The sequence below is a fragment of the Phyllostomus discolor genome, chromosome 5 (assembly GCF_004126475.2).
Source record: "Phyllostomus discolor isolate MPI-MPIP mPhyDis1 chromosome 5, mPhyDis1.pri.v3, whole genome shotgun sequence".
Lineage (NCBI taxonomy): Eukaryota > Metazoa > Chordata > Mammalia > Chiroptera > Phyllostomidae > Phyllostomus > Phyllostomus discolor.
In genome coordinates, this window is record NC_040907.2 from 163,309,129 (window position 1) to 163,331,857 (window position 22,729).

Below are 22,729 nucleotides of genomic sequence, written 5' to 3' on the forward strand. Positions count from 1 at the left end.
GAGACACTCCCGTAATCACATCTTAGGTGCTCCCTAATGAGTGGCTGGTTTCATAACATTCCTCTGCCACCTAGTGGCACTTAGAGCCTAGACCGAGGTTCCACAGGACATGCTAGGAATTTCTGTGTCAGGGAGGACTCATCTGCAAGACTTTCGTGAATTACCTTTCTAACTCACACACATTTTGGAAAATCCCTCCCGAGGCTCATCAGAGATCCAATCAATGAGAACTGACTTTGGGTTTGTGCAGGGGCGTTGGGTGACGATCCGAGCCATTTTACCATGAACTTTTTACCTGATAACTTCTGGCAGGCAACAGCTTGTTCCTTTGTAATGCCGTGATTCACAGCACAATAACACACACACACAGGCACAGATGCATGCACAAATCCTGCTATCTTTACCCCTAGAGACCAGGAGTTCCACAACAGCTCCACAACTGTGCCTTTACCGGCTGCACTGCTTTGGGAATTCTTTTATAGTGATCCAGCCAAGTCTGCAATTACATCATGCTGTTTGCATGACTGCAGTCTTTTGCTGAGTGCCTAAGACCTTGCGCTGGCCTCAAGCCTGGAAGAGCCATGTTCAATGTCAGTGTTCTGAACTGTCTACCACGGCAATAGCCACCACGTGTTCAGTGCTCACACTCTGTGACTGAGTTTTCCATGTGCCCTGTGGTCATTACCTCAGGGTCCTGCAACAACACAAGGAAAGCATCTACTCTCACCACCCTTTTGCTTCTGAGGAAATCGAAGCACAAAAACGTCAACCAGTTTGATCAAGTGATCAAACCCAGGTGGTCTGATTTGGCAATGGACATTCTAACCGTTTCACCACAGCTTCCTTCAAGTTTGTGTCATATCCCTGCTGTTGGACTTTTTTGATGGTACAAGAGTTCTCTTACCTAATTTTTCTGGTTGGCCAAATTCCCTGGTTAATAGTCCAAGTTCATCACAGCCAATGAATATAAGATCTTTCAGCATAAAAACAAAACAAAACAAAACACAGCCCTATTCTTGGAGATGGTTGTCATATTTGCATTGCCTATCACACATGTCAAGGGCTTCTTAGCACCCAACGAGAGGCCCGGCAGTGGATGGCAAGGTGAAACACTCACAGCTCATTCCAGACGAGAAAGCCTTGGTTGAGGTTTCCCAGAACCACTCTGGAGGAAGAAAGTGTCCATGGCAGGCAGTGTAAGGTCAAAGGAGCCTAGATCCAAAATCAGATACTGAACCCCTTATAGGCAATCGAACAAATTAGGAACCTAACTTTTTAAGTTGCTGAATATCTTTTTGACAAAACTAAAAATAAATATGCTGAAACAAAATCTGAAGCAAAAGTGACAGCATAAAAATAAGAGTTTAATATCCAAATTTTGAACAAGGATATGATGATTTTTTTAATGATCTGACATGAACAAAATCATTTAGTTTTGTGCCTTTCACATTTTAAAGCCATTTGAGGTTTTAGAGTTAGGTTGCTAACTCTGTTAGATGTTCTTGTTATCCCAGGCTGCATCTTACATCTTTTTAAATGAGTTTTCATTTAGAGAAAAGTACCTTCTGCCGAGGGGAGAGTCATGAGAATGGCAAAATTAGTAACATGAGACTTCCGGCCAAGATGGAGGCGTAGGTAGACACACTGTGCCTCCTCACACAACCAAAAGAAGGACAACAACAATTCAGAAACAAAGAACAACCAGAACTGCCAGAAAATTGAACTGTACAGCAGCCTAACAGCCAGGGGGTAAAGAAGACACACTCACCCAGGCCGGTAGGAGGGGTGGAGTCGGGCAGCCGGGCGGAGAGGACTCACAGTGAGGAGTGGCTGGAGGGCCAGGGCGAGCAAGGCAGTGGCTGGCGGACCCAGCGAGGAGGTGGATTGTGGGGGTCCCACATTAGAGCACAGATAAACCGGGAGAAACAACTGGGGAGTGAGACAGACCACACAACCCAGGGCCCCAGCACGGGGAAATAAAGTCTCAAACCTCCAATCGAAAACACCTGTGGGGGTTGAGGTGGCAGCAGGAGGAACTCCCAGCCTCACGTGAGAGTTCATTGGAGAGACCCACAGGGTCCGAGAACGCGCACAAGCCCACCCACCTGGGAATCAGCACCGGAAGGGACCACTTTGCCTGTGGGTAGTGGGGGAAGTGACTGAAATCCGGCAGAGGGTGGAGCAAGCAGCACTGTTCCCTCTCGGACCCCTCCCCCACATACAGCGTCACAATCCAGGGACTGGGTTGCCCTGCCCTGGTGAACACCTAAGGCTTTGCCCCTCACTACGTAACAGGCACAGGCGAGACAAGACAAAAAAAAAAAAAAAAAAAAAAAGGCCAAAACGGAAGACAGATCAAAGCTCCAGAAAAAATACAACTAAGCGATGAAGAGATAGCCAATGAGATGCATGTTTCAAAACACTGGTAATCAAAATGCTCACAGAATTGGTTGAATTTGGTTGCAAATTAGATGGAAAAACAAAGGCTATGCTAAGCAAAATAAAGGAAAATGTACAGAGAACCAATAGTAATGGAAGGAAACTGGGACTCAAATCAACAGTGTGGACCAGAAGGAAGAAAGAAACATCCAACCAGTGGGAAAGTTATTTGAACAAATAATAAAGAAGAACTTCCCCATTCTGGGAAAAAAAATAGACTTCCAGGAAGTCCAGGAAGCTCAGAGAGTCCCAAAGAAGTTGGATCCAAGGAGGAACACACCAAGGCACATTGTAATTACATTACCCAAGATTAAAATAAAGGAGAGAATCCTGGAAACAGCAAGAGAAAAAGAAATAGTTACCTACAAAGATGTTCCCATAAGACTGTCAGCCGATTTCTCAAAAGAGACCTTACAGGCAAGAAGGGGCCACAAAGAAGTATTCAAAATCATGAAAGGCAAGGACCTACATCCCAGACTGCTCTATCCAGCAAAGCTTTCATTTAGAATGGAAGGGCAGATAAAGTGCTTCTCAGATAAGGCCAAGTTAAAGGAGTTCATCATCACCAAGCCCTTATTATATGAAATGTTAAAGGGACTTATCTAAGAAAAAGAAGATAAAAAATATGAACAGTAAAACAATAGCAAACTCACAATTATTAACAACCACAACTAAAACAAAAACAAAAGCAAACTAAGCAAACAACTAGAACAGGAACAGAACCACAGAAATGGAGATCACATGAAGGGTTAGCAGCAGGGGAGTGGGAGGAGGAGAGAGGGGGAAAAGATATATAGAGAATAAGTCACATAGATGGGAGGTAGAAAATAGACAGGTGGAGGTTAAGAATAGTATAGGAAATGGAGAAGCCAAAGAACTTAAATGTATAACTCATGGACATGAACTAAAGGGGGAGAATGTGGGTGGTAGGGGGAGAATGTGGGTGGTAGCGGGTGTGCAGGGCGGAGGGGAGTGAAGGGGAGAAAATGTGACAACTGTAATAGCATAATCAATAAAATATAGTTTAAAAAATTAGTAATATTAAGGGGAACATCTCGTACTCATGTAGGTTGAAGTTGTTTTGTTTTTGTTGTTAATGATTATGTACAAGGCAGCAATGGGTTGCACCCATATGATTAATTTTGTAGATACCTATTTGAATATTTCTTTGCATCTTCTGTGTATCTTTAGCAACAGACATTTGATTCATGTCAATTAATTGGATTAGAGTAAGAAATGTCAATGTCAGCAACTGTACCTGGCCTTGAAATCTTGAGTCTGTCTGGGAAATATCTTTATTTTTTAATTTTTATTTTTATACAATATGTGGTGGAATTTTAACTGACAAACTACTCTTTTTCCACACCCTGAATGTTGGAGTTCAGAGAGCTTTTTCATGGGCTCTTGACAAATCAATCAACCAAAACAGTTCATGCAAAAATATTTTATATATCGTTAGATTTGTAGCAAAATTTCTGCCCAGGGAGCTTTTCAGCACAGGAAACAAAAATTGTTTAAATTTAAAAATGTATTTATAAGTAGAAGATGTATTTAAAAATATAATCTCAAGGAGTCCCAAGACAATGCTGTTTTTTGCTAAAAAATGCAAATGCGTGACACACCAAAATGCATGACAACGCTCTGCTTCCTTTCAGCTCTAACACGGCCACTTATTAGAAGTCAGGTCATTTCCAGGGAGGCTCTTTGTCTTTCCCGAAGCCAGAGCCAGCCCTATACTCTGCTAGGCAAAAGGCCAAAAGCGTTCCTAGAGACTCTGACACCCTGGCAAGCAATACTGGCCCTTTTTCTATGCTATAATAATCCAGGCATTGGTACTTTCTTTTTCAATGACCGGTAGAGTAAAATGTATCTGGGGCTGCACAAATTCATCTGAACTACCCAGGGAAAATGAGACCAGGACAGACTTCTATTGTGATATTGTTTATGTGCCTGTGTTCATTTTTCTTGGACACTGTGCAATTTGGCCTTGTAATTTGGCCTGAGAATTTGGTCTTGCAAATTCTCAGACAAACTGTAGCTAAGAATAACAGAACTCATTCCTTTACTGGATAAGCGGTGACCGGAACTGGATTGTGCTAGGGCTGGGGCTCCTGTGGACTTAAGAATGTGGTGTCTCAGGCTGAGAACAGAAGCTCTAAAGGCTGATGACCTTGGTGTAAATTCTGACTTTGGCACTTACCAGATGAATGACCTCAAGCACGTTGCTTAGCTTCACTTAGCTTGTTCTAAAATGGGGTTTTTGCAAGAATCAAATGAGTTAGCATAACTCATCTCAGACACCACCTGAGTCATAGTGAGCATCTGCCGTTTCATGAATACAGCAGTGGACTGGTGCCACGGAGAAGAGAAATTGCCTCTGCTCTTACTCAGTCCTCAGAAAAGATAGGTTAAGTGTGAAATTGCTCCCTGTCCATTCATTGTTGGGGAAGCATCTGTTCTGCTAGTGCTGTCATATTTACTGATTTTATCAAAATTTACCTGTTCAAGGCCATGATCAACACCACTGACAATCTGGTCTCCCGTGGGTCCCTTCGAGGAGCTGTGTGCCCTGGTGCAATGTGTCTGTTGAGTTGGCCGCCGTTCGCTTCGCCTGACAGCGGATGTCTCCTCAAAGGGCCTTGTTCTACCTGCCTCCACGCCATGTCATTTCTTTGAGACCACACTAAGCACTATAATTCCTCACGACAGGTCTCCATTTGACTCATTTTCTGCCCAGAATCACCTGAAGTCTCATCATGGCCCTGGAAACAAGGATGAGATGAAAGAGTGCTCGGAGAAAGATGGTGAGATGGGTTTGCACTTGCTCTCCAGGCCCAAGTTAAGTCGCTTCCTCTGACGTCCTGGTCCACTTGCTCACCAGGCTGTCTCTTCCCACCCCACAGGTTCCCAGAGTCTAGCCCACATCGCTTTGTTGTCATCCTGTTTGCTGCCCTGTCTGCATTCCGGCCTCATTTCTCCTCATTTCCACTCCCAAGTACAGCGTGTGCCACTTCCATTGTGGACAAACGCTGGACGTTCAGCACTCACAATATCTTGGTACCGTGGTAACCGAAAACAGCTCAGGAGAGCCCTACACTCGGCACAGGCTGACCACGTGTTTGCCAACCAAACAGAAAAGAAATTCCTCTCTTTAAGGCAAAATATTTCAAAATAATTTCTGAAATTATTTTGATGTTACCCTTCACCTGAGGTTACTTGCTTCATGCAATTATTTTAATCTTTACTAAAAATGTTTGCTGCGGGCATTCATAGCACCTAGAACAATGCAACCAGGTGCTCAGTGAATATTTGTTGAATGAATTAAAGTACAGTGGGCATGATTATAAACATATGGCTGTTTGGAAAAGAGAGGGAAGGTTATACGGGGGTTCCCTGATATGAAGAGGCTTCACTGAACTATACTCAAAGTAGAATTCATTCATTCACTTATATTTATTCATTTAATAAACACATTTAGCACTGAATATTTGCCAACCACTATTATAAGTGATTTATACAGAGTAACCAATTTAGGCAATATTTCCTCTCTATTGGGCTAAATAAATAATCAGGCAGAAATTGAAATGCAGTTTGGAACACAGGAGGCATGTAGATTTCTGTGGGTATGTTGGAAGGAACGTGTCACTGATTATTTCATAGTAGTAACACCACCTTGCAAGTTTACCCAGCCTAGCAGGCCCTATGCTGTATGCTTTATACAATAAACCCCTTTCATTCTCACAACAAACTTGAGGTGGGTGATTTTGCAGATACGAGACTCAAAGAGGGTCGACATAGGTCGGAAGTCCAAACTCACCACATTAAGAATCTGAACCCAGATATATGTGGCTTCAAAGCTCTTGCATACTCGAAAATCATCTTGTTCCCTTATTTACTTTCTACCTTCTTTGCTCCTCACCCCCTCCCAACCAGATCGGAAGGTCCACCCCCTGGCAGAGAAGGCTTGTGCACTCACTGCAGTATCTCCCTGCCCAGATCAGTGCCAGGCATTCGGTGGGCACTTGAGAAATATTTGCCCCACGAGTGAATGAAGGAATGGATGCCAGAGTCTTTGCAGTGGCGGGGGGTGGGCGGGGGGGAGGTCTGCGCTGCCTTCCTGCACCATCTTCACCTGCAGCAGCGGGGCCTGGGTGGGCCCCTGAGCCTAGTGGGAGTGCCGCTGTTGCTGGGCCCTGAGATCAAGCTGGTCCTTCTCTAGCCGGCAACTCTTTCACTCTCTGGACATAGTTGCTCCTGTGTCCCCAGGGTCTTCTCTTTCCAGGCTAAAAAACGAACCTTTATTTTTCAATAATTTCTTAAAAGCATGGTTTTCAGTCTCCATCCTTCCTGTCACCCACTCTGAATAGCCCACATATTTTCAGGGTCCCCTTTAAAAAGTGAAGTCTGTGGCAAGTAAGTGTTTGCCAGGATATAAAGTCACTGGAGCTCTCATCTCATACACAGCTGGTGGGTGTGAAAATGGCACAACCACTGTGGAAAACTATTTGGTAGTGTCTGCACACATCTTCCGAGCCAACAATTCTACCGTCGGGTACCTGTGCAGTAAAAATGCATCCATTTGTTTTGCAACAGACCAGTGCAAGAATGTTATAGCAGTTTTCTTCATAGGAGCCCCAGACTGGAAACTTCTCCAAGCCCATTAATAGTAGAATGGGTAACATGTGATATATTAGCACCATGCAATACTAGACAGCAAAGGGAATAAATGACCTTTGACTATACTCGACAGTATGGATGATTCTTACAAACGAACATGTACTGTGCGAGTCCCTTTATATTGAGTACCAAAGATCAGGTAGAATAAGCGAACGCTGCTGGAAGTTGGGGTGATGGTCTCCCTTGGGGACAGGTGAGGACTGAGAGCATGAGGAGGGTTCGGGGTTGTTTCCGCCAGGGTCCAGTTAGGAGGAAGCAAGCAAGGGGTGTGATTCCACATCGGTGTTTAGTTTGTGGCAACTTATTAAGCTTTATGCTTAAGATATGTGCATTTTCTGAGCATATTACTATACTTCAATAATTGTTTTTCAATATCATGGCCAGATGGTCAATATACGAAACATGAATGAGCCCTTGGCCTGGCCTGTCAAGGCCACTTTCCTGGCAAACCCAGGACTCAGCTTACTGTGCGTGTCACTCGAGGCTGCCCACAGCCTGGCTGCTGTTTGGACACTTCTTAAGTCCCTTCCACTCCCGTGGGCCTTACCCTCTGGGGTTCTGGTGGGCCTGTGGGCTTTGCTTTTCTTCATCCAACCCTAAAGCAGGCAGAAAAACAAAACAAACACCACCTTTTTCAGAAAGACGTTTGCTTCACTGAATGTGGGTCCATCACAGAAGATTCGTAAGGCCCCTGCACAATGATGATGCACAAAGATATTTTGTAAACCCTAGTGAAACCACTAAAACATTTAAAAAAGAGGCAGCACTCGTAAACCCATAAAGGAGATGTAATCGCCTCACACAAAAAATTTCATCTAAAGCAGGTAGAAAATCTAGGGAAGGATTAAAAAAATTATCTTACATGTGCCTCTTGCTTAGCATAATGGACAAGGCTTAGTGGCTGCAAACAGCCTGAGTTGTATCCAAATACAAATCAGTTGATGTAGAAGCGGTGCTTCAGTCATCTCTATTGCTCTGAAAGCACCGCAGAGCAGCTTAAACTTAGGGAACGAGAGCCAACCACGTGGCCAGGGCAATGCGTGCTTAGGGCCAGCTACCTGTCCACCTTCCGGTCTTTATCAGCACACCCCTGCCGGCGCCCCTGCGCAAGTGCGGCAGGACACACAGCACCATTTGTACCTCGCCCAGGAGGTTGGGATGCAATTCAGTGGGTGAACACCTCCCGATGCCTCTAGTGCTTTTTCTCCCCCGTTCCCACAGAGGGGCACACCACCCACAGTATGTTCACAACGGCACCAGGCCCCGGGACAGAATCCGCGTGAGAATGTCCAACACAGACTCATTTAAAAGGTCCAGCCATCTAACACCGCCCCTGCAGACCCCTCGGCGCTGGGCACCTCGGCGCTGGGCACGGGAGGATGGGTTGAGCTGTTACAGAGTGGCGAGCGCGAAGGGCATTTCATTCTTCAAGTACGTTTGTTCTTGTAATACAGCTGCTGCACCCACCGTCCCGCCTTCGGAAGTGGGAGGAGGCTGCAGGCGTCCGCTCAGCGGCTGTCTGAAACAGCTCTGAAACGAGCGTTGGACGACACGTCTCCTCGGGGACGCTGCTCTGATGGGTGCTGCTCCTTTCTGGCAACACGCCTCGCTGCCTGCCTCTTTCCACCGCACTCTCTTTCCAGAGAAGGAGAAAACGGAACAATCAGGTCCTCTCAGATAACAAATACAAACATATACATAATAACGCACGCCCCCCCTTCTCCTACTATGCATTCTTCAAGTGCCAGGCACATGATATGATTCTTAGAATAAAATTTTAAAAAAAACAATAGTTTATAGCAAACATAGTACGTACTCATTGAAGAAATGTTTTAGAAATAGGAGAACACAAAATATGAAACTACACTTCTCCTCAAGGGAAACTGGGGTTAAGGCTGATATGTACCATTCAGAACTTTTTCTTTACATATACATATGGGATGTATACATCACAGCATTTTTTCACTTCGTTGTACAGGCTCATCTATTAAAGCAGCCTTTTAAAAATATCCATATACATGTATCCTTCCACATTTTTAATAATAGTATTTCTAAAGTAGAAATTACCCCTTTATTTTTAAAATTTAGCTTACATGGCCATCTCTCAAAGCTTTTGAGTTCACAACGCTCCTCCCCATGCATCCTCCCATTTAGACCTCAGAAGGGCTCTGCCAGGCAGGTCTTATCCACCCCCGTTTGGCAGATGAGAAGCTCAAAGAGGCGCAGCGCCATGTCCAATGTTCCAGAGTCAGTGGCGGGAGGGGACGTCCAAGTTCATGTCCAGATCACTTTCCAGCCCTTAGGGTTCTCTGGTTGCCTTAGATGGAGATCAGGCAGGAAGCGGGGATGGGAGGTAGGGGTGCTCTGTTCCAGCCCCAGCAGGGCAGCACGGAAAGAGGCACCCACGGGCCATTCAGAAGCTTCTGGACCTACTCATTGTCCAGACTGTCCAGGAAACTATGTCGGTGATCAACTACCCATGAGTTCCCCCATCAAACTTAGGACTGAGCTGAGGAGGGAACAAAAGGACTGATTCTACTTCTGTTCTTTTCTGGCTGCAGTCATTAAAAGAGCTTAGTCAAAAGACAATCAGAAAGAGGAAAACAAGAGAGGCACCAAGTCTCCAACTAGGAGTTTGTTAAATCACACATACTCACACACACATCTTTAATAGGTCATTGGTCTTCCTGGCTCATCAGTACGAGCGTAAAGAAAAGAACCCAAACAGGACTTTAACCCAAGCACTGAGGCGTTAAAACTTTTGACTTTTGGAGACAGCTGAGTGGGAGGTATCGCCAAACTGGGTCCACATTCCAGCTCCACGAACCCCGAGCCGGAAGCTCCTGCCTGGAGGAGACTTTGTGTGTGTTCCCCACCACTCAGGGCTGTCTGAGCCTCGCTCCGAGCTGTTAGTTAGTGTTTTCCCCTGTCCCTGCCTTTGTATGTTTACCGTTCAGATTTGTTGTTCCTCATCACTCCAAGGGAAGATAAACACTCTTAAAATAGAAAAGCAAGGCAAGTGACACTGTGTTTGATTTCTGATCAGAGTAGCTCCTAAATGTTACTGTGCTTTTTAGGTAAATCTAGCTAGCATTGGGTAAACTCCTTAAAGCACATAATACTAGCTCCTCACAGGACACGCCACGCCGGATGTGTGGCTGCTTTCTTCCGCTGAGACCCCGTGTCCCTGTGGGGCGGGCCACGTGCAGAGCTGTGTCAGGCAGTGAGCAGCCTTGGCCCTGAGCTAAAATGCCCATCCCTGCGGACTTCACCTTTATCGAACTTGGTCCTACCCAGCTCTACTTCTCCCCTCCTCCTCAAAAAAAAAAAAAGCTGATAAAGTATCTGCTTCTCATTTTCAGAGCCTACGGTACTCTATGCCTCATGTTTATCTGTTCATGAGCACCTAAAACAGAGGTTCAATCATCTATAAAAAACATTTTAGTATAACTGAAATGTTATACTCTTCCCTAAGTATAACTGAAATGAGTAACTCTTTCCTAAGATAGACTGGCTTTTTTATCTTTCATAGATTTTCAACTTTAAATTACACAATCCATGACCATACTCCTTTAAAAACTGGAACAGCCCTTTCACCCCTCCACAACCCGGCCCCTCTTCCCCATCGCCCCACATTTATGTTAAGGTACCTGCGCCAGGACTTCAGTGTTTGACTCTCCATACACCCCCACCCCTTAAATAAATTGATACAATCTTAAAAAAGGAGGCAGTGTAGGTGAATATGGTACTTGGGACCTCTCACAACCACATCAAAATTATAGCTGAAGAGCAGTCACCATAGCTGAATGGAAGGCCTGCCTACACAAGGATACAACGAAGCCACACGGACACTGGCAGGAGGAGACGTGAAATGAGCTGATCTCACCATGTGTGGAGGCTGAAAATTGGGAGGGAATCTTGTCTGCAAAGGTTTCCCCTGATGAGCGCGAGGGTCCCAGCCCCACACCAGGCCCTCCCGCCCAGGATTCCAGTGCCAGGAAGAGAAGTCCCCACAACTTGTGGCTGTAAAAGCAGCAGAGGTTGTGGCTGAGTGGGACCAAAGGGCACTGGAGTCCCAAGTGTCCTCTTAAAGGGCCAATGCACGAACCTACTCAGACTCCCTCACTGCTGAGCTCCAGCACTGGGGCAGCAGCTTGAAAGCATCAGGGACGTACTGGGAGGAACTGAAGTGTCTGGAATCAAGGCAAGAGCTGAAGGGCAGCTTTCTGCCGGACAGAAATGCTGGCAGACAACAGTGCTTCTTTTGTGAGACACCCCCTCCCCACACCCTTTCCCCCACAGAGGTGGCAGGCAGATGCCAGACCTGAATCTCCATCAGCCTGGTCACACCCGGTCACCCACCCTAGCGATTCCCCGAGACCCTGACCCACCCAACTTGAGGGCTCGCCCACGCTGTGTAGTGGCTTTTCCACATGAACAGCCTGACTTGGCTCTCGAAAGAGCAGCATCTGGCCTCAGCGTGCCCCCTACTCCTCCTCACGAAGCGGCTCCAGGCCCAGCAAGCAGCAGCAGCGCCGGCCTTGGTCTGCAGACCTGGCCTCTACCTGGGCACCTCTAAGCTCAGCACAAGCAGCAGCCCGTCTGCAGATTCACTCTGGAGCTCACGCTGGGTGGCCTCGAGCAGGGCGCAGATGTGGCTGACCTTGGCCTGCACTTCCTGGGACGCTCCAGATCCAGCACACCCAGTGAACAGACTTCAGACTATGCCAAGGGCACCATGCAGCCCCCATCTACAAGGGACAAACCTCAGCAGGCACCAGGGCCCCGCTGAAGTCAGTCCTGTTCTGTGGGGTGGGCTCCATGCACAGTGGATTCTCCATGGTGGTTGAAGCCAGTCCTTGCAGCCCATTGGCCTAGGGGTAAATCTCTCCTATTTGAAGTGCCCAACAGCAATCAAGGCTCAACTACAAAAGAAGCGTGTACACAGCCCATATGGGGTGGGTGGGTACACTAGGAATGCCCAGCTTGGGCGAGTGGGTGGCTGTGCCAGAGGACCCTATGGAACACCTACTATGTAAGGCCACTCTACCAACCCGGGAAGAGATAGCAGATCTACCTAATACACAGGAACAAACACAGAGAGCCTGCCAAAGGAAAAGCCAAAGAAACATCCCCCAAATGAAGAACAGAACTTCAGAAAAAGGAAAAAATGGAGACAACCAACCTACTAGATAAAGAGTTCAAAACTGGTTATTAGGATGCTCAATGAACTTAGGGGAAGAGTAAAATGAACTCAGAACTTCAACAGAGAGATAGGAAATTAAAAACAACTAGAAAACACTGAAAAGGGTTCAGAAATGAAGACCACATTAACTGAAATGAAGAATACATTACAGGGAATCAACAATGGAGTAGATGAGGCTAATGATCAAGTCAGACACATGGAGATAAGACATCAGAAAAGAACTAATCGGAACAGCAAAAAGAAAAAAAGAATTTAAAAAATAAGGATAGTTTTAGGAGCCTCTGGGACAACCTCAAGCACACCATTTGCATCACAGGGGTGCCAGGAAGAGAAGAGAGAAAGCAAAGAATTGAAACCTGTGTGAGAAAATGATGATGGAAAACTCTCCTAACCAGGTGAAGGCAACAGACAGGCAAGACCAGGAAGCACAGAGAGTCTGAAACAAGATAAACCTAATGAGGCACACCCGACACATAATTAAAATGCAGAAGGTTAAAGACAGAATCTTAAAAGCAGCAAGAGAAGAGCAGTTTCTTACCTACAAGGAAGCTCCCATAAGACTGTCAGCTGATTTCTGAACATAAACTTTGCAGACCAGAAGTGACTGGCAAGAAATATTCAAAGTGATGAAGAGCAAGGACCTACAACCAAGGCTACTTTACACAGCAAAGCTCTCATTTAGAATCGAAGTACAGATAAGAGCTGCCCAGACAAGAAAAAAGCTAAAGGAGTTTGTTACCACCAAACCAGTATTGCAACAAATGCAAAGGGCTTGCGAGGGGAAGGTGGAGAAGGTGGAGAAGGTGAAGAAGCAGAAGGAGACAGAAAAAGAAGGAGGAGGGGGAGAAGGAGTGAAGGGGGAAGAAGAAACAGAAAAATAGTTAAGTAAAATAGCAAAATGATAATACATATCTATCAATAATCACTTTTAAATGCAAATAGCTAGAATGCTCCATCAAAAGACATAGGGTAACAAGTCTCAATAAATTAAGACTGAATCGTATCAAGCATCTTTCTCTGACCATAATGCCATATAAACTAGAATCAATCACAAGAAGAAAACTAAAAAATACACAAAAGACACGGAAGCTAAGTACATGTTATTAAACAATGAATGGGTTAGCAATGAGATCAAGGGAGAATCAAAAGATACCTTGAGGCAAATGAAAATGAGAACACAACCACCAAAAATCTATGGGACACAGTGAAAGCAATCCTAAGAGGGAAATTCATATAATTACAGGCCTATCTCAAGAAACAGCAAAAAGCTCAAATAAACAATCTAGCTTTATACTCAAAGGAACTTGAAAAGGAACAATAAACAAAGTCCAAAGTGAGTAGGACACTAATTTGAAAAGAACACAAGCATCCCTGCATCCACTGCAGCATTCCTTACAATAGCCAAGATCTGGAAGCAGCCCAAGTATCTATCCACTGGTAGATGAGTGGATAAAACAGCTGTGGTGCATTTGTACAATGAGAATACTACTTGGCCATGAAAAAAAAAAGATGAAGTTTACTCTTTCCAACAGCATGGATGGACCTGGAGAACATTACGCCAAGGGGAAATAAGCCAAGTCACAGAAAGACACATCGCGTACGACTTCACTCATATGTGGAATCTAATGAACAAACTGAACCACCAAGCAAAACAGAGACAGACGCATAGAGAGCAGGGTGGACAGCTTGGTGGTGGGGGGAGGGTGTCAGGGGTTAGAGAGCTAGAGGAAGAAAATGGTTCATGGACAAGGACAATAGGTGCCGGTGATTGCAGGGGGCCAGCGGGAAGTTGGAGGTGGAAGAGGATGTAAGGGAGATAAATGGTTGATTAAAAGACAATAAATAAATAATTTTTTTAAAAAAGACACATGTGGGAAGCAAAGATTTCTAGTCTGGTTTCAAAAGTAATCCAAGGATTTGAATTGGCCTTTACCAACAGTCTGGTGAATCAGTGTGTTGAGTGAGTGGTGTATATTAATAAATAATCAAAGACGACATTACAACTTGGTAAACAGGCATTACCTATTTAATAAGTACAATATATACATAGATTTCTCTTATTTACAAAATGAACAGTGTAATCAAGTTAAAGATTATCTGTACAATGCGCGTACAAGCACGCGCACACACACACACACACATATCTATATATATATGAACTTTGGAAGATAAACGGTTTCATCCTCAGTCTAAATGGACAGCCACACTGCAGTTTTAAGAAAGGATTTCATTCCAGAAGAAAAATACAACTTTAACATACTATTATACTTTTCATTTATTTTCCTGACAATCTTGATAATCTGGATATTTTGTCAATTTACTTTCTCCTTGTTCAGCCTTGACAAATGTTTAGGTTTCTAGTGCCACCAACTGGTGTTCAAAATTAACAATCTTAGTGTCACAAAGAGTTGTTTCATTTTAAAATAAGAAAGTTCTGTAAAAAAATGAGCTGCAGGAGTCAACATTCATAGGCAAAAGTAACCATACTGGAAAACAACATGATTATTAAAAACATTCTCACCAGGGTAGCATATGTAACATTTACAATTATTAATGGTTTCTAATTTTTTCTTCTAATAGTAAATATTGGTCTAATTATATGTAAAAACCTTTAGAAAATAACATACTGTAAAACAAAATTTGAAACACACACAACAGCATGATTAGGTCTCTTCACGAGCATCGCGTAGGCATTCATTATTTACTAAAATGGCAAAAATGGAATGCCATTTTATGGTCTTTTGGATTTCCCCCCCTTTTTCTCAAGGAGTAATGAAACATCAAACTGTGACAAAAGTGTGGGAAAGTGTGTAAGTACCAAGAAACAGCAATGTGCTCTCAGTGTAGCTCAGTAAGGACTCATTCCCCAAAGCTGCAGGCCAGAGTGGGACTTCCGGTCACCTGCTCACACAGGTGGATGACCCCTTCCCAGGGAGGCTGGCTGTGAGCTGCAGTGGCTCAGAGAGCTGCCCCCCGCTTCCTCCTGGATATTTTTCACTAGACCATTGGCCCTAGGAGGTCAGGAACTGCTCAGTCTGGCCTGTCTACCGATACAATCACGGTATGGTGCCTGGCAACAGTAGATTTTCAGTGTGTTTGTTCACTGAATAAATAACATAGGGGTAGCCTGATAAAATTTAATTTCAAGATAAATCGTTTTAAGTGGTGATGAAGAAAGTTAAAAAGAAAATACCGAAGTTCAAACTCCCCATTCTGCTCAGACCCACTATTTTCACTCGTTAAAGAGGCTCAAGTTTGAAGTGGCACAGAAAAAAGAGGATCACAGTACATATTCATGTTAAAAATGAAACCCAGTGAAGTGTATACAAATATACCCACACACAAAAATAATAATTTCCTGCTCAAAGAAACCAGAAGAGCCTTCGATGTGTACGATTCACAATGAACACACGAAACAAATCTCCCCCAGAGCTGAGGCTTCTCCAGCCCATTTTCCTGGTCCCGACACCCAGCTCTTGCCTGCACGTGTCCAACCCAGGTCGGGCAGGAGGCCCTCTCGCCCCCTGCGGCAGGGCGGTCTGTGGCCAGCGCAGACACAGAGAGCTCACGCATGCGCATCTCTGTGCCCTTCGCTCAGTCCTGATTCATACAAAAAGGATACAGTGGAAACTAAAGAACAAAAGAAAAATTAAGTGTTTTCTTTAAAAGTTTTCCCTAGTTTCTTACGTTTGTTGGGGGGGGGGTAGCAATAAGTCAAAATATGGTTTATAATAGCCTTCTTGTAAAACTGTTTCAAAGTTAAGCTTCCCCAAATGAATGGTGGTACAAATGTCAACATTGGAATGTTTCAATATCATATGTAATACATGTGTACATGTATTTTTTAAAAGTATATAGACATAGGACACTAGATCTGATCACTATTTGGTCTCCGTTGATATTTTTTGTCTTAGAAGAAAAAAAATGGTAGTGTTGGAATTTGTATCACGGAAGAAGCTGTAACAACAGTTATGTTGGCTACTCTCAGCAGTCTTTAGAATATCAACAGTATGTCTAGGAGCAATGATAAAATAACTCAGATTCGATTGCACTAACCCTCCTATTTCCATTGTTTTGATAAATTACTATTGATATAAAAAACAAGAAGTATTGTGGTTAGGACATACTTTTTACAGCTATTTCAAAAATAAATCATTTCTAAACTTGTATTTCCATTTTGAAGTAAAAAGATTTTGTTTCTGGATGACAATATATAACACAATATACCAAAAGAAACACAACGAATCATCTAATCTTTAGTAAATTATCTCTTTAAATGACGGTGGCCTAAACGAGGCTGAAGCACTTCCAAGGGGCGCAGCCACATGAGCCTTTAAACCCGCAGCCGCCCAGACGCTCACCGCTCACCGAAGGGGAGAAAAGAGAACTCGAACACCCGAAACAAGGTGAGGCTTGCTGCAAGACGAACACAGAATGAACTGTGGAAAAACCACACACAGACATGCTAACAGGTGAGAAATCACAAGAAGCGAGAAAAATTCCAACGACACAGAAATACTGATACTACGACTGGCAACATTTAAGCTGCCACATCTTAAATAAATAGTGTAAAACTCAACAGGTTACATACATTTGGCTCTAAAATTCCTTTGGTTCCAGAGATGTAGTTATTTGAGTTTTCAATAATATGTGGAAACGTCGCATTTGGGGACCGCGTATTACTCCACTAGAACACGGCACGACGGCAACAGCGCAGGCTGGGCGCTCGGACGGTACAGCACGGGTGCATCTCCCAGGAGCAGGCTCTTCACAGGTACTTTAAACGTCTGTCTTTACACTTGATCTCGGTAAAACGACAGTATTTCGGTTTCAAAAGATTCATTCTTCATCTGTTTTAATAACTAATCCATTTCACATTTTAAAATATGACTGAAGTCCACAGGAATTTTCTAAATGAGCATGTTACTTAAAATCACATTTTATGTAACTGAAGATTTTAAAAATTCAACTATTAAACAATTTAAATGTGAAAAAAACGCACCTACCCTGATAAGGTACATATGATGTCTGGTCCTTGCTCATCACCACAAGCTAGCTTTCCTACTCGCTTATATTCAAATTAAAAGATTTAAGGATTGCTGGCAACAATCCCTAAAACACAACCAAATGTTACATGGGAATGTCAAAACAAAAATTTTTATTTTTTAGTATTTTTTTTAAGTTGGAGAAATAGCATATTACTGGAAGATTAACCCCTCATCCTCTCATGCATAATTTTAAAAAGCTGAATCGTTTTTCACATTATGTGTTTTAAAGGGAAGAAATACGAAGAAGGGGTTTTCAAAAGCCCTTGTGATGTCGAGCACTTCATCTGGCTATCAGCAAACTAAACAGGCTGTTCTGGTTCGATGACGGGCTGTCACTATACAAAAACAAACTTCACTGAGTCTGTACTCTTCCAGCATACACCGAGGTGCATCCCTACTGCGAAAGGATACTTTTCAATACAGAAGAAACAATGGAATTTTTACTGGCTGACACACAGCAGGGGGGTTTCCAGCAGTACTGGGCAGGGGCGCCAGCTCCTCCTGTGTGGTTCTTGTCTCTTTGCTGAGCGACGGTTTTGTTAGGTTTTCTTCATCCGCTGTTCCAGTTCGTGCTGGTGTTTAATAAGGCGCTCTATTTCTGTTCCAAGTGTTTGTAAATTTTCCTTTAAGCATATGAAAAAAGCAAAAAGGGAACAGAACTACTAAGTATAATAAGTAAAAAAAGATGCTACTTTGAAATATTTTTAAATGTCATGTGAAATAAACCAGGCATACGGTTATTTTCAGCAAAGAATTTCTACATATTTCAGAGTAATACTTAGTCTTTTCACTAAAGCTACAACAAATTTTATTGCATTAAATTATTACCAAATTAAAAAAATTATTCTTAAAATCCATTACTATCAAGGCCCAAACACAGCACAAGTAGAACAGATCAGATGATAGTTGCAAACAATAAAATGAAGCTAGAGAATACATTAAAATGTAAATACCTCGATCTTAAAAAATATCTCAGTAATCAATTTTAACTTATTATATATAGTACATCTCGAAGGCCACCCACTGCAAAGCAAACAACTCACATTAGTGTCTATCCAACAGCTAAACTGGCCCATCACCAGATGATAGGATAAAAAAGCCATGGTACATAATACAATGGGATACTACTTGGCCATAAAAAAAAAAAGAATGAAATCTTGCCATTTGCAACTACGTGGATGGAACTGGAGGGTATTATGCTAAGTGAAATTAGTCAGAGAAAGACAAATACCATATGATTTCACTTATATGTGGAATCTAAAAAATGAAATAAATGAACAAACAAAATTGAAACAGACTCATAGACACACAGAATAGACTGATGGTCGCCAGTAGGGAGGTGATGGTCGCCAGTGGTTGGTAGACCGGGTTGAAAAAGGTAAAGGGATTAAGACGCACAAATTGGCAGTTGCGAATGGTCATGGGGATGTAAAGTACAGCTTAAGGAATGTAGTCAATAATACTGAGTAACTGTACAGTGCCAGGTGGGTGCTGGGAGTATCAGGAGAAACTCGTTGTGAAGTATATGACCGTCTAACCACTGTGCCGTACATCTGAAATTGGGTTGGCCAAAAAGCTCATTTATTTTTTTCCATGAAATGAGACACATTTTTCATTTTCACCAATAACTTTATCAAACACTGAGTATGTAGGCTATCTCGCATGTGGTACAACGTTGATTGTTCTCCATCAATGTCTCGATTTGATCTCTGTCAACTTCAGTTGGTCCACCCAACCGTGCAGCGTTGTCCAGCGAGACAGCTCCGGCAAGGAACTTCACAAACCACTTTTGGCACTTTGGATCAGTCACAGCACCTTCTCTATACACTGCATAAATCTTTTTTGTGTGTTTCAATTATGTTTTTATCTTTCTTGAAATAATAAAGCATAATATGCCAAAAATGTTGCTCATTTTCTTCCAACTTCAATATTACAATGGCTACACAAAAATTCACCAATTCTGGTGTTTTGAAAATGCATGCCGATACAACAGCTGTCACAATACAGTCTAACAAAATTGTTTCTGAATGAAGTTAAGAACAACTAAGCACGACTAGAGACATCTTACAGAAAAAAAACAAACCTTTTGGCCAACCCAATAATACAAAATAATACTCAATGTGAACTATAATTGAAAAATAAAAAATAAAAATATAGCTAATTTTTTTTACTATTTCTTTCATTGCTAGCTTGAAAAGTTGTGCTTTTCAGAAAGAGAAAAAAACTTTACACCTAGGTAAAATGGTTATCTTGCATTACAGAAACAGTCCCCCTATGTGCTGGATCAAACTAGGAAAGAGGCACCGTTTTGCCATGTTTGCTGGTGGGTTAGTGAATGAGAAATACAAATACCTTCAAAGTAATATTTTTTAGTAACGTATCCTCCAAAACAGCCTGTAATTTCCGGTTGATCTCCAAAGACAGCTCCAGGGTCAACCCACTGTCAGCCGGATGGGACGTGTATAGAGACGCCATGATGCCGCCCCGTCTACTCAAGTGGACTTTGTTAAAGTCGGATGCCTCCGAAGAAAGGGTGCCTGCTTCCTCCCGCAAAATGTAACTCTGGATTATTCTGCAAAATAAAACAGCGCTATCAGTTACGTACCTGCAGAATTAAAAAGGCTGGAATTTATAAGAATTGATTAATCATAAGCACAGAGATAATTAGATTAGCATAAATACCTATTAGGTTAATAAAAGAACTATATTAGGAAATAAATAAATTTTCCTTATTCAGATGGTTTTCTAAAGATATCTAAACACTGCTTTTCTATTTTTATTACTTTGATAAGACTATTTAAGCAGTTTTTTGCTCCCATTTCAGTTAATATTTTCAATTTTCATGCTATTAAACTTGGAAGTTTTTCTTTTAAAAATCATGGGCAACCTCTTCTCTAAGTCTAAAATTATTTCAAAATAAAAATGAAAAGGTCATGGGGAAAGACTGCAATACAAAAAACCTCTTAAACGAATGTGGTGCTCGAGGGCAGACTCTGGCACACAGCACAGGCTCTGGGGCGCCAGGTGTCGGGGCTGAGTGCGGTTCCCCACTCTCGGACTGTCACTCACAAGATAAGTGGTGATTCTGGAACATTCAGTAATCTGACCTGAGCCCTGTTAACTTATCCGCCAAGTTAGAGAACTCATTCTCTCCCTGAGTAGATGCCAGAAATCAATGATATATTATAAGTCAACAGGCACTGGGCCTGTACTATAGGTGCCCAACAGATTATCCCACCTTGTTCCACTCAACAGGAGAGAGAATCCACAACACTGTGTATCTCTTACAATTGCAGTCATAAAAACAAAAACCTAAGTAGAGCACTATCTTCTTAAGTCTAAAGTTATTCTGATATGTTAAAACAATGCATGTTGATCAGCCACCACCAAGAACGACAGGAACCATCTAGGCCAGGAAGTCCACGACCAGCAGACACTTCAGGGCAAACAAGGTCACCGACGCCCTTCACGCTGGGAGGGCAACAGTACCTCAGACGGAAATTCAGGAAAAGCCAGCCAAAATGTGTAAGACCAGGCCAGATGTAACCTTTGTGCTTGGATTCAGAACCCATTCCGGTGGTGGCAGGAAAAGTGGCGCGGGCGTGATTTGCGGTTCCTTGGATTATGCACAAGACGAACCCAAACACAGACTTGCAAGACATGGCCTGTCTGAGAAGCAGCCAGAGAAGGGAGGCGAGAACAGAAGGGAGAAACTCAGGGGGCTGCAAGGGCCAGCGCTGGTGCTGGGAAAAGCAGCTGGAGGCTGGGCAGCAGAAGAAATAGATTCTTCGGTGACTTTCCGCAGTGACTACGCAGGTTTTTCCTGAGAGGATTCATAAACTAACAACTTTGGAAGAAATTAAGGTCCACTGCACTCTATTATCACCTTAAAGAAATACCTGTGTTTTTTTCATCTTTCTATTCCTAAACCTAGAACATAGTAAGTGATCAACAAAAGACTGGGAATTGAATGACTATAACTAAGAATTATCTTTTGAAAGATAGAATCTTGATATGATTAATTCGAAAACAGTAACTTTACTACCTGAATAATGCTGAACATAGATTGTATTACCATAGTAATACATACTTTGTTTTTTTCCGAATTTCTTCCACCAGTTGTTTGATGTGATCCTCCATAAATTCTATCTTTTCATGTTTGCGGGCATGTGCTTTCTGAAGCCTCACTATCCTCTCGATCAGCATGGCTTTGTCCACTTCTGGGAAGTTGTCCACGGCCACCGATGAGCCGGTATTTTCCGGAGACCGATCTTCTGCACTGCTTCGGGCATTAATGGACCCTAGTGACAAAAAAAAAAAAAAAAAAAAAAAAGTTTAGATATTGTACATGGTCTAGTTATCTCTAATCTCCTATTACTTCCTCTAGTAAGATTTTCAAATACTCAGCCTAACGGAGCTGGGCAAATGACACAAGTAATACCTGGCCTGAGTTCTTATTTCTGAGTATAATGGTAACAGAGGTACAAAAAAATCTACTGTGTCCTTCAGGAAGAGGAAGTGTCAACAGAGAAAAAGAAACTCAAGAAAAAGAAGTAGCAAGTCTGAAGTAAGACTAAAATTAAACCAAGAAAAGAGACGGACTGACAGACACAGACAGACAGTAGATAGAATACAGCCAAGTGGGTTCAGCTCGGGAGCCAGCTCTCCCTGGGTTCAAATCCACTTTCTGGCTGCAAGACTCTGGACAAGTTATTTAACTCTCTGTGCCTTTAAGATTCTTCATCTAAAACTGAGATAATACATGTGAAATACTTACAACCATGCATACAATAAGCTCTAAGTGAATGTTAGCTATTATTTTTATCAACATGAGTTGAAAAGAATGTTTGACCTTTTTACCCTATAAACATGGCTTTTTTTTTTGCTCACCCCATTCTGTAGAGTTAAGACAAGTTATGTATCTTATCCGACATCAGGAACTACTAAATGACAGAGCTGAGATCTAAACACTTACGCGTAATTTAAAACCCATGTTCCTTCTACCAAACAATCTCCCCTAGCGCGCAGCTCTGGGGAGCCGTGCCGCGCAGAGGCGCGGACTTCGGGCAAGTCATGGAAACACCCTCTAAAATGGGACTCACAACAGCTCACATGACTTCTGCAGCGCGGACAATATGTTTCACGCATTCCGGCATTCCAAAATTGATAAATATACTAATATTTTGCTATTTTCAAAATGTTATCAATCATAATTTTATACTCTATTCATTTTTGCTTTAGACTCTAGGCATATTTACCATGAGAAAAGCTAACATTTAAAAATACATACGTGTATATACATTAAAAATCTGATATATAACGATAGCCACTTCATTAGTAATCAGGTGTTAAAAGTAAC

The 22,729-nt window shown here is 42.8% G+C and overlaps 1 protein-coding gene and 1 long non-coding RNA gene across 2 annotated transcripts in view; one reads left to right on the top strand and one right to left on the bottom strand.

Annotated features, from left to right (window-relative positions):
* Positions 1–14,323: 14,323 nt before the first annotated feature.
* The window catches only part of CCDC186 (coiled-coil domain containing 186), a 41,206-nt gene continuing 32,800 nt past the window's right edge, over positions 14,324–22,729 (bottom strand). The window contains exons 14-16 of the mRNA XM_028513528.2: positions 21,461–21,671; positions 19,723–19,942; positions 14,324–17,993 (exon numbers count right to left, since the gene is read on the bottom strand). Coding sequence (XP_028369329.1) covers positions 17,910–17,993; positions 19,723–19,942; positions 21,461–21,671 — 515 coding nt within the window. The 3' untranslated portion in view covers positions 14,324–17,909. The remainder of the gene's footprint in view (positions 17,994–19,722; positions 19,943–21,460; positions 21,672–22,729) is intronic.
* LOC118500910 lies at positions 18,564–21,446 on the top strand. Its single transcript, XR_004903495.1, has 3 exons — positions 18,564–18,573; positions 20,957–20,961; positions 21,004–21,446. It is a non-coding gene; the product is annotated as an uncharacterized LOC118500910 (long non-coding RNA).